This window comes from Mizuhopecten yessoensis, unplaced genomic scaffold (assembly GCF_002113885.1).
Source record: "Mizuhopecten yessoensis strain PY_sf001 unplaced genomic scaffold, ASM211388v2 scaffold7493, whole genome shotgun sequence".
Classification (NCBI taxonomy): domain Eukaryota; kingdom Metazoa; phylum Mollusca; class Bivalvia; order Pectinida; family Pectinidae; genus Mizuhopecten; species Mizuhopecten yessoensis.
In genome coordinates, this window is record NW_018407075.1 from 326,316 (window position 1) to 339,209 (window position 12,894).

At 40.3% G+C, this 12,894-nt stretch overlaps 1 protein-coding gene across 1 annotated transcript; it reads left to right on the forward strand.

The window, feature by feature from the left end:
- On the forward strand, positions 1 to 2,009 carry LOC110453759 (purpurin-like). Its single transcript, XM_021502893.1, has 2 exons — positions 1 to 325; positions 1,267 to 2,009. The coding sequence occupies exons 1-2, from the start codon at positions 85 to 87 to the stop codon at positions 1,881 to 1,883; spliced, it is 858 nt and encodes a 285-aa protein (XP_021358568.1). The 5' UTR covers positions 1 to 84; the 3' UTR covers positions 1,884 to 2,009.
- The last annotated feature ends 10,885 nt before the right edge of the window (positions 2,010 to 12,894 follow it).

Below are 12,894 nucleotides of genomic sequence, written 5' to 3' on the forward strand. Positions count from 1 at the left end.
CATTTTTTGGTCATTCGTCGTCACTGTCAAACCAGTCAGGAACGGGTCAGGTTTTTGGGTCGTGTGGAGCTGTTCTTGCTAAGAATGTTTCTGTGTGTGGCTGTCGTTTTGGCAGTGTGCGGTCTAGGCTATGGCCAGTCGTCCTGTAAAACTTTCGACTTTAAGATGCAGTCTGATTTCAACATGACGGCGCTTGAGGGGTATTGGTATGTGGTGTCGTCCAAGATACCAGGGTCTGTGTTCTGGAACGCCATCGCCGGAGAGACGATGAACATGCATCTTCACTTCACTATGTTGCCTTTCGGAAGGCTCGAGGTCATGGCCAGTAAGTACACACGAGGTTAATAACGACTTGTAAACAACTCGATTGCACAATAATTTGGTATAAGATATGGAATGTTTGGTTATAATTGTTATAAGGAAAGCAATGTTTAGTTACAAATGTTACGACAGGGGCAGTGTTTAGTTACAAATGTTACGATGGGGACAATATTTAGTTGCAAATGTTACGATGAGAACAATGTCTGGCTGCAGATATATTACGACGGGACCATGTTTGATAACAAATAATATGACGGAGCAATGTTTGGTTACAAATGTTACGACGGGGCAATGTTTGGTCGCAAATGTTACGACGGGGCAATGTTTGGTCACAAATCAGTAATGAGGCGGCAATGTTAAGTTCATTAATAAAACTTAAGACGGGAAAATGTTAGTTGTTGACATATGAAGAACAATTGTGACGGGTTGATGACTTGTTTTACAATACGTATGTCTCATCACCAAACAAATTGTACATCGGCCATCACATGCATTCAAAAAAATAAATACACATTTGTATAAGATATATATTCGTTGTAGCAATGATATTCCAATCCATTATTATATATGTACAAAGGAAATGCAGTATTATGATCCGCGACAATTGATGTATAAATCAAAAATCTTTGAATACGCAGACATAACATTGCAAATGGGAAATGCAAAAATCGAATTGTGCATATGAGAATATCGTCGACATTTACATATCTAAAAATATGCAAAAGTTAATAGCATAGGTTATGCAAAATATAACTGATTACACATTATTGTTTTTTCATATGCAAAAGTAAATAATTAGGTTGCACTTGCCACGCCAATATTTTTGATGCATTTATTGTATCTGGGATGGGCTAGGTGTAAATAAAAAAAAATCAGAATATAACTCAACGATCGTTTCATATCAAAACTTTGATTGTAATAAAACATTGTCTTTGTCCTACACAGGTCGCAGCAGGGCTCCACATGGCTGTTTCTACAGTATCCATTCAGCGGTACCTCTGCCTCAGTCCAACCTCACTAAATTTGACTACCTCCACACGCAATACAAACTGCCCGGGGATTCCATGTGGGTGGTCAGCACAGACTATGACGGATACGCGGTCACGTACGGCTGTGACGAAGTACTGCCCGAGTCCGGATATTGTGATCCGAGTAAAGAGGCAGTTTATACGCTCAACAGGATGCAGAACGGCCACACTCCGGAGCAACTGATCAAGATCGAAAACGCGCTTAATTCTGTCTGTGTGTCAGCAAGAACTCTCAAACCTATGCAGCAACTTGGGGAATGTACATTCGACCCGGAACACTTCCCTCCTCAACCACCTACCACCCCAGTCCCACCTCAAACGGAAGCCAACTTAAACAACCCCAGTATTTGGGTTACTTTGATGAGAAACTTACTGGCACCAAACAACGGAACCGGTAGACAAGGACATTTCATGCCGAATATGCAGAACTCAGGCATGGGGTTCCCCTTCAACAGTACAACCCTCAGTGCACCACCTGTAAACAACGATATCGCAAATCATATGCGACAGTGGATGAACTTGTTTGGAAAATAGTTTGAAAAAAAGACAATTTCAAAAGACAGTAAAATTCCAATTTTATCAAATGTATAGAATGTTGTACTCAAAAGTGTGAATGTCCTTTTTTTAAAATACAAAATGCTTACATGTAAAAATTATAAATTTTGTATTGTTATATTTGTTGAACAATGAAACACCCTGGTATGGCATGACCGTCATATATAAAAAGCGGTAACAAATGTACAGAGTTTAAACATCTTGCACACATCAACTATTGGTTCATTTCCTGAAGAAACGTATTCTGGGATTGAAAGTTTCAGGGGCTCAATATTCTGTTTTGAGACATGAATCCTGAAGCTTAATTGATATATGCTACGCTGTAATCTAGGTACATGTAGCGTCTTTTTCTCTCTCTTTTTTTCACGACAACAGCCGAAAAGCTAGATATTGCTATATATGCTATATTGTGTAGTCGAAGGACGTTTATCACAGTAGAATCTAATTGTAATAATTTCATTTAGTTTCCCTTGCCTGATCACAAAACAGAAAAAAACAACCTTGAACAGTACGCCAGAATAAATGGAAAACCCCGATGTTGGGATCATATTTCATGAGCAATGTTTATGGGTGGTGCCTTGGGGGCAGCAACCTAAACAGCACACATTACTAAAGGTTTATACATCTCTTCGGGCGATGACAAAAACCATTTGTTCTTATGATAGGAACAGTAATACGCCGTTGGGCATTTTCCATGAATGACAAAATACCTGTCACCATCTCCACCGCAAATGGCAAACAACGAATGTGAAGTAATGGTAGTCAAGTGAAACTGTCGGCGTTTTTTCTTCTTTCATTCTACACCAGTCTGTTTCTACATGAATTGGGAAATTACAGAAATATTTCTATTGAAATTGGGAAGATATTCCCTAGTTTTCCTTTATTTTTGGAAAATAAAACTTTTTGTTTTGCAAAGGGAAGAAGCCTGTACTTGGCTGTAAAACTGAGCAAAAATAATCACCCACTCTTTGATAATTATTACCAATGCCACTATTGTAAATTCATATTGAAAAGAAGTTTGAATGTTTGAGAAAAAAAGAAAGTTAATATAAAATCTGCATGAGTCGAAATCAGGAGTTTTACATCGCAAAGTCTACCGTTTATCAAAATTGCAAACAATGAATTATACGTGCGCAGCATCACAATGAGTGTCCAATTTTACGGACCGCAAAACTTACGGAAAGAAAACAATGACCACTGAAAAAACATGTAACTTGACAGGATGGGTACCCTAGTCACGAAAACAATCCTTTTGGTTGCTTCATCTTCTATAGAGAAGGAAGAACACGCAAAGTAAAGAATATAAAGCCGATAGAGTGGAACCCTTTACTTTAATAAGATGGAAAAAACAACTAAATTATGTAAAATAAGCAAAAAGTTTTGAACAGTTATTATGTTAAGATATTTGATAATTATTCGAATTTTTTGGGAAATTAAAATTTCGCAAACAAGGTGGTAAAAATGTAAAAATCCAGCAATTTCCCGGAACACAAGAAATCGTTTTAATAGCAGTCTCGTATCAAAGCATAATTATATCCCCCGCAACAAAATTAGGGGGGTGTCAGGGGTAATACTGGAATCAGTTTGTCCGTCCGTAGAAACAAGTTTGCCCGGACAACTCCTTCTAAAGTAGTAAACCAATTTCAATGAAACTTTTCCATAATTACCACCTAAACTTGTGCATCCAGGTAGTATTTTTTCATTCTGACCTCTTTTTACGACGTTATGGCCCTTTGCTGAAAAAACCCTGAAACTTTTTGTCCGGACAACTCCTTCTAAAGCTATGGATCGATTTCAACGAAAGTTTCAAGATAATATAACTTCCACCTGGAGTTGTGCATCCAGGTATAATTTTTTCATTCTGACCCAATTTTTCCAAAGTTATTACTCTTTACTGAAAAATGCATGTCCGCACAACTTCTCCAATATTACTTGGTCAATTTTAATGAAAAGTTTCAGATATGATAACTACCACCTGATGTTATGCATCCAGGTATATTTTTTTCAATCTGACCCTCTTTTACGGAGTAATGGCCCTTTGTTGAACAACTTCTCCAACATTATGCGGCCTATTTCAACGGAAGATTTCAGATATGATAACTCCACCCTGGTGCTGTGCATCCATGTATTTTCCCAACACTTTTTATGGAGTTAAGGCCCTTTGTTGAAAAATATTTGTCATGACAACTTCCCCTAATCTACTGGGCCAATTTAAAAGAGATTTTACAGATATGGTAACAGCGCCCTGACGTTGTGCATCCAGGTAGTAGATTTTCATTCCTACCCTTTTAAAAGGAATTATAACTCTTTGTTGAAAAAAACCTTTGTCTGCCTCCTGAACTACTGGGCTGATTTCAGTGAAAGTTTACAGATAATGTAATTATTTTTCATTTCGGGCCTTTTTAAGGAATTATGGCCCTTTGTTAAAAATCTTTGTCCCGACATCTCTTCCTTAACTACAAGGACGATTTCAGCAAAACTCGTTCATCTGGGCTAACAAGATTTGTTTTGCAAGTATGTTTTCGCATTGGGAGGGATAAGAGGAAGTATGTCAGAGACCTGTATTCTTAAATATGTGTACAGCTCAGTCAATAAAGAAATCAGTACTGGTGGGAGACTATTGATTGCTTTGTAATGCTTTGCCTTAGTAAGCCTTTGACTTACAGTTCTAGTTTAATTTCGGGAGACGAACGTTTCTCAGAGGGTTCAATCAGTAGGTAAGATTTTAAATTCTCGATCATATACATTTTCTTTTACAGTGTATATATACACGTGCGCTGCCACCAGATAGCTTCGTTTGAGCAATGAGATAAACCTTGGTTCTGTCAACGTGATAAAAGTAACATCTTGTGCCTAGTACAAAATTAATATCATTTGAAGCGTTTGTCTGATCTTGACGGAGAAGGCTACACCTGAAGGTTGAGGTTTTCTGTCTCCTCGCTCGGGGTGATTGATAACACCGGAACTGCAAACTTCGTGGTGACGTCAGTTCCGTTTTTTTGACTGGAAACAAAAGCATGAATGAGGTGGGACTATCACTACATTGAAATTCATAATATATAATTTCTTTGTGTTCTTATTAAAATACTAACAACAGAGATATTCATGATTTATAGTAGTATAATACAAGTATAATACAACAATGATTTTAAAAAAATATTGTTTCGGTATTAACAAAAACGCAAAATCTTGCAAAAATTGGAAATATCGTTAAAAACCTTGATATCGAAACAAAAGTTGTAGTCGCGAAGAAGAGTTAAACAGTAAAACTTTTTGCAACGTCCAAAACAGAATTTTGATTTCATATTAGGAAATCATACAAATGAGTCTGTTGGTCGATTCGACATTACAGGAAATCCTATAAATTTAGTTTAAATAATTTTTAGTGCGTCATACGAAAATGATTAACTTTCTGCGCCGGGAGCGATTCTCAAAAATGATTTTTTAAAGGTATAAAGGAATGTTGTCTCATTTATATTTTGGAGTTATCTCCCCTTATCCATTACACATTTAAACCCAATCGGACAACACTCTGCCGTTACCTATTTTTGTGATCTTATTAATTGGGACTTCGAGCTACGAAACCTAGATTTAAACATTGCACTATACACTGACAACATGGCACCCACATGTGACAAAGTTTACTTCGTAAGGTTATTTAACTCTTTCCAAAAGGGTTCCATATTGATAAATCTGTCAGATATATCCTTATAAAGTTTATAAGTGTTAATTTGGTATTGGCTGACTCATTATAATATAATATAATTACCTTGTAGTAGATACATGTAATCTTGATTAAAAACTAAGGGGAGCTAACTCGTATACATAATGTAGGGAAAGTGCGGTCCAGCGATATTTTCTTTGTAGCCTGTGCTGACCTCCGATTTCCATATTGATAACAGACGAGTCAGTATTCATGGAGGACGGAGTGATTAAGTGTAAAACTGTCCTGTTCTAGGGCGTTTATATTGTATATATAGAACTTGATACATATGTACAGTCTCAGTTAGGAGCGGGCCAAGGGTAGGGGGGCAAGGGGCAAGGGGGATACATGTATAAATGAATACATGTGTACGAATTTTAAGATCTAGCTTACTCGGGATCATTTTCAAGTGGGTTAATCGCAGGAAGTTACTTTGTAAAATTGAGACAGTCTGCAATACAATGATGTTGCTGTTATTGTATTTTATATCAGCATACGTAACTGCTGAACACACATTCATTGTGCAACCAGCAGTGTTTTAGTGGGGGGTTTTCTGCTTGAAAATTTGTTTGAAAAATGTAAATGTGGACAAACATGAAAATACATGAAAATAAATTCAATTTTCCGATACTATTATTCCACGAAACTGTCACACACCAGGTCTTCTTAGCCTGACTTCTGTGCGTATCTTGTCCATGTTACTGGGGGGCTGGGTCTTGTCAACAGCTGCAGCAGTTGACATGCGGTTCTTGATTAACATTTCATTTATATTTTTGACAGTGCCTTTTATTTCTACAAATGGTTAGAATTGTCACTTATCCCAGGTGTAACGGTGTAAAAATGTACAAAGTCTGACTAAATGTTCAACAAAAGCACTGCTTGTTGCACCACATTGTCCCCCTACCAAACCCTGCCCTGGACCAGCTCCTAAATCAATTCACTCCGAACAAGGGCTAGCTACGCCCCTAACTGTAAACTCATTCGGTTAGAGTCAAGCTTCCATGCACTGGTCAGGTCATCACGTCATGTTGTGCAGGCTGGCCCGACAATAGGGATGCACGTCTTTCTTTGGTGTTTTCAAGAGCACATGCAGTTGTGATCCAAAACTAACTACGTTTAAATCTTGAAACAAACCAAACATTTTCGTTTACGTCTGGGTCCGCCTAGACGACCTTCATACATTTTGTTTTCGTCTAGAACTCCCAGACAGTCGTGTAAACAGCCGTGTGTAAGGAGTTAAAAAATGGGCGTGTCCTGTACCACGTGTTACCTGTCAAATCCAGAAGAAATACCATTACCGGATCAAGTCTATAGGAGACCATAGACTATATATCATATTACATGGAATTGTCTCCAGTTAAACCCATTCAAGGTTTGATTTCTCTGTTTCCCTACAGGTATGACAGATGGCAAGCGGAAAGAAACTTTATAATGACGTCAGGGGAACAATAAGCTATGACGTCACAATCAGCTTTTGACGGGGGAGGTCACTCGGGATTGAGATTTCTCTAGCCACAGGGATCTTCATACAGCACAATCCAGCAAAGGCTATCTCAGACAGCCGGATCTAGCCACAACGATCTTCAAACAGTACAGTCCAGAAAAAGGATATCTTAGACAGCCGGGTAGATAGCCGGGTCGACCATATATAACGACCACCACACTTCCGACAGCCGAGTCAATCCTAGACGTCCTCGAGATGGCATAACAGCTGAGATTATCCCAGATGACATCCAGATACTTGGGTTTAGCAATGAAGACGTCGAGACTGCATATTCTCCCTCACTTCAAAAGTGCTAGACGCGGTACTGTTCTAAAAATGTCAGCAAGGCAGCATCACTTTATGCAGTATGACGAGTTAGCGTCGTCACTTGTGTGAGTCAGTCCATGCATGCGCTCTTGATGATAGCGTGGCTCTATAGATACACTATTACCACTCACGTTAACAGTAAAAATATGTGTGAGGAAATAATTTATCACTCGTGTGTGATGTCGAGAGAGAAATTTTAACCCTAGGAATAAGATGTTTGAAACTAAGCACTCGGCAAAACCTCGTGCTTCACTTCAAAATTCTACAGTACCATTGTTTGGAGATTTATCTGTCTACATCGCACAGGAGCGATACATTCTATCGGTCAAGGACAGTCGAGGCTAGACGACGACTTCTGGATGGCTGACTCTTACTAACAACCGGACCTAGCCAAGAAGACACCAGAATTTAATTGGCAGTCTCAGGTTCACAAACAAGTATACGTCATCATGTCTGAATACGGGGCTCGTAGTTAATGGCGATCATTGATGCAGGGACACATTAGCACCAGTTACTATGGAAATGCGACATAAACAATTATTTGATCAGTGAAATTGCAAGACCGACCTTGGTGTGATTAGCCTTGCAGGTCCTTTTTTTTACATCCGTTCGTGCATCATCGGTTGTTATTGTCTCCATTGTACAGAGCACGTGTGTAACTGTAGCAGCTTAACGAGTGGTTTTACGATCGTATTTTTCCTGTTCTAATAGAATGCTTTATTCCAATTACGCAGTGAAAAAAGCGCATCTGTACCTGCAATCATTATATAAGACACCTGTTGCTTCATGTGACGTACACAAGTTTTGAGTAGCACTAGTTAGTTTTAGTTCATCAGTGAAATTGGGGAAAGAACAGAGCTTGTGCGTGCATAGGTTAGATTGGGAATGCAAAGACGTGCGCGTTTTTACAATTCAGACACTGTTTCGGACCAGCATTCTAAACGGTAGGATTAGAAAGGGTTCCTGGTTATCGTTTGACATTTTGCTAATTAGCAGGTTGATATTACGAACTTGGGTTAATCTTTGTCTTCATTTTAGCGCCTTTACCTAATTTGCGTTTCGTCGATTGTAAATTTTTCTTATTCTTCAAGTCGTTTGTCATATTATCATACCACCAAACCACAACATCATCGCAACAGACTCTGAAGAGGTACCCAGACAAAATGTAAGACAATATAGTCGGGGAAAATACCGGCTATCCCTGTTATTGTATTTTACAATGTGATTGTTCTCCGATCATTACCTTATGTGTGTTTATTCCTTTTTTTCTGTCAAACTTGACTTTCCTCTCGTTAAGAACAGAGGATTCCTCGCAGATTTTGCGTAAACAATTTGCCGGCTGTTTCGCTGTATGGTTGTATGATACTAATGCTGTTTCTCCCTTTGTCAGAATCATGTAACAGGGGAGTACCATGCTAGCGTGTCCTAGTTATGGTATTTCATTGAGTTGCCACTTGAAGTGGTCATTAAATTTCGCCATCATTAGTTGACTAATCAACTTTAATTTGATATTTCACATGATCTTAGTTGCTGTATGTCATAGCTGTGGATATCGTCGTCACAAGACCTTATTTGTTGTATGTCTAGCTGTGGATATCGTCATCACATGATCTTAGCTGTTGTTTGTCATAGCTGTGGATATCGTCGTCGCATGATCTTAGCTGTTGTTTGTCATACCTGTGGACATCGTCGTCCCATGATCTTAGTTGTTGTTTGTCATACCTGTGGACATCGTCGTCTCATGATCTTATGTGTTGTTTGTCATACCTGTGGACATCGTCGTCACATAATCTTAGTTGTTGTATGTCATACCTGTGGACATCGTTGTCACATGACCTTAGTTGTTGTATGTCTAGCTGTGGATATCGTCGTCACATGATCTTAGCTGTTTGTTGTATGTCATAGCCGTGGACATCGTCGTCACATGACCTTAGTTGCTGTATGCCAGTTGTATGTCATACCTGTGGACATCGTCGTCACATGATCTTAGCTGTTGTATGTCATAGCCGTGGGCATCGTCGTCACATGACCTTAGATGTTGTATGTCATACCTGTGGACATCGTTGTCACATGACCTTAGTTGTTGTATGTCATACCTGTGGACATCGTCGTCCCATGATCTTAGTTGTTGTTTGTCATACCTGTGGACATAGTCGTCACATGATCTTAGTTGTTGTTTGTCATACCTGTGGACATCGTCGTCCCATGATCTTAGTTGTTGTTTGTCATACCTGTGGACATCGTCGTCCCATGATCTTAGTTGTTGTTTGTCATACCTGTGGACATAGTCGTCACATGATCTTAGTTGTTGTATGTCATAGCTGTGGACATCGTCGTCACATGACCTTAGTTGCTGTATGCCATAGCTGTGGATATCGTCATCACATGATCTTAGTTGTTGTATGTCATAGCTGTGGATATCGTCGTCACATGACCTTAGCTGTTTGTTGTATGTCATAGCTGTGGATATCGTCGTCACATGATCTTAGCTGTTGTTTGTCATAGCTGTGGATATCGTCATCACATGATCTTAGCTGTTGTTTGTCATAGCTGTGGATATCGTCGTCACATGATCTTAGTTACTGTATGTCATAGCTGTGGATATCGTCATCACATAATCTTAGTTGTTGTATGTCATAGCTGTGGATATCGTCGTCACATGATCTTAGCTGTTGTTTGTCATAGCTGTGGATATCGTCGTCATATGATCTTAGCTGTTGTATGTCATAGCTGTGGATATCGTCGTCACATGACCTTAGCTGTTTGTTGTATGTCATAGCTGTGGACACCGTCGTCACATGACCTTAGTTGTTGTATGTCATAGCTGTGGATATCGTCATCACATGCTCTTAGTTGTTGTATGTCATAGCTGTGGATATCGTCGTCACATGATCTTAGTTACTGTATGTCATAGCTGTGGATATCGTCATCACATAATCTTAGTTGTTGTATGTCATAGCTGTGGATATCGTCGTTACATGATCTTAGTTGTTGTATGTCATAGCCGTGGACATCGTCGTCACATGACCTTAGCCGTTTGTTGTTTGTCATAGCTGAGGACATCGTCGTCACATGATTTTAGTTGTTTGTTGTTTGTCATAGCTGTGGACATATATCGTCGTCACATGACCTTAGTTGTTGTATGTCATAGCTGTGTATATCGTCATCACATGACCTTAGTTGTTGTATGTCATAGCTGGGGATATCGTCGTCACATGACCTTAGTTGTTGTATGTCATAGCTGTGTATATCGTCATCACATGACCTTAGTTGTTGTATGTCATAGCTGTGGACATCGTCGTCACATGACCTTAGCTGTTTGTTGTATGTAATAGCCGTGGACATCGTCGTCACATGACCTTAGCCGTTTGTTGTTTGTCATAGCTGTGGACATCGTCGTCACATGATTTTAGTTGTTTGTTGTTTGTCATAGCTGTGGACATCGTCGTCACATGACCTTAGCTGTTTGTTGTTTGTCATAGCTGTGGACATCGTCGTCACATGATCTTAGTTGTTGTATGTCATAGCCGTGGACATCGCCGTCACATGACCTTAGCTGTTGTATGTCATCGCTGTGGACACCGTCGTCACATGACCTTAGCTATTGTTTGTCATAGATGTGGACACCGTCGTCACATGACCTTAGCTGTGGTTTGTCATAGCTGTGGACACCGTCGTCACATGACCTTAGCTGTTGTTTGTCATAGATGTGGACACCGTCGTCACATGACCTTAGCTGTTGTATGTCATAGCTGTGGCCACCGTCGTCACATGACCTTAGCTATCGTATGTCATAGCCGCGGACATCGTCGTCACATGACCTTAGCTGTTGTTTGTCATAGCTGTGGATGGATATCGTCGTCACATGACCTTAGTTGTTGTATGTCATACCTGTGGACATCGTCGTCACATGATCTTAGTTGTTGTATGTCATAGCTGTGGATATCATCGTCACATGATCTTAGTTGTTGTATGTCATTGGATATCGTCACATGACCTTAGTTGTTGTATGTCATAGCTGTGGACATCGTCGTCACATGACCTTAGTTGTTGTATGTCATAGCCGTGGACATCGTCGTCACATGACCTTAGCTATCGTATGTCATAGCCGCGGACATCGTCGTCACATGACCTTAGCTATCGTATGTCATAGCCGTGGATATCGTCGTCACATGACCTTAGCTATCGTATGTCATAGCCGCGGACATCGTCGTCACATGACCTTAGCTATCGTATGTCATAGCTGTGGACTCCGTCGTCACATGACCTTAGCTGTTGTTTGTCATAGCTGTGGAGATCGTCGTCACATGACCTTAGTTGTTGTATGTCATAGCTGTGGATATCATCGTCACATGATCTTAGTTGTTGTATGTCATTGGATATCGTCACATGACCTTAGTTGTTGTATGTCATAGCCGTGGACATCGTCGTCACATGACCTTAGCTATCGTATGTCATAGCTGTGGACTCCGTCGTCACATGACCTTAGCTGTTGTTTGTCATAGCTGTGGACATCGTCGTCTCATGACCTTAGTAGTTTTATGTCATAGCCGTGGACATCGTCGTCACATGACCTTAGCTGTTGTTTGTCATAGATGTGGACACCGTCGTCACATGACCTTAGCTGTCGTAGGTCATAGCCGTGGACATCGTCGTCACATGACCTTAGCTGTGGTTTGTCATAGCTGTGGACACCGTCGTCACATGGCCTTAGCTATCGTATGTCATAGCCGTGGACACCGTCGTCACATCACCTTAGCTATCGTATGTCATAGCCGTGGACACCGTCGGCATATGACCTTAGCTATCGTATGTCATAGCCGTGGATATCGTCGTCACATGACCTTAGCTATCGTATGTCATAGCCGCGGACATCGTCGTCACATGACCTTAGCTATCGTATGTCATAGCCGTGAACCCCGTGGTCACATGACCTTAGCTATCGTATGTCATAGCCGTGGGCACCGTCGTCATATGACCTTAGCTATCGTATGTCATAGGCTGTTGTCTGTCATAGATGTGGACACCGTCGTCACATGACCTTAGCTATTGTATGTCATAGCTGTGGACACCGTCGTCACATGACCTTAGCTATTGTATGTCATAGCTGTGGACACCGTCGTCACATGACCTTAGCTGTTGTATGTCATAGCCGTGGACATCGTCGTCACATGACCTTAGCTATCGTATGTCATAGCCGTGGACACCGTCGTCATATGGCAATGGTACAATGTTACAAAACACGACGGCGTGGAAAATAACCATAAGAAAAACTTGATATGGATTACTGAACTACAAAAGCAAAACACGCGATTCTTATCAAACATGACGGCACTCATTCATTTTGTTGTAGTTTAAGATTCATTCTAAATATGGCAATACTTAAATTGGTTCCGCGTGCGGCCGTGACTCAGTCAGGCCCGATTATCGATCTGAAGGTGGCCGACACAACACGGCCATTTGTTATAAAGCAACTG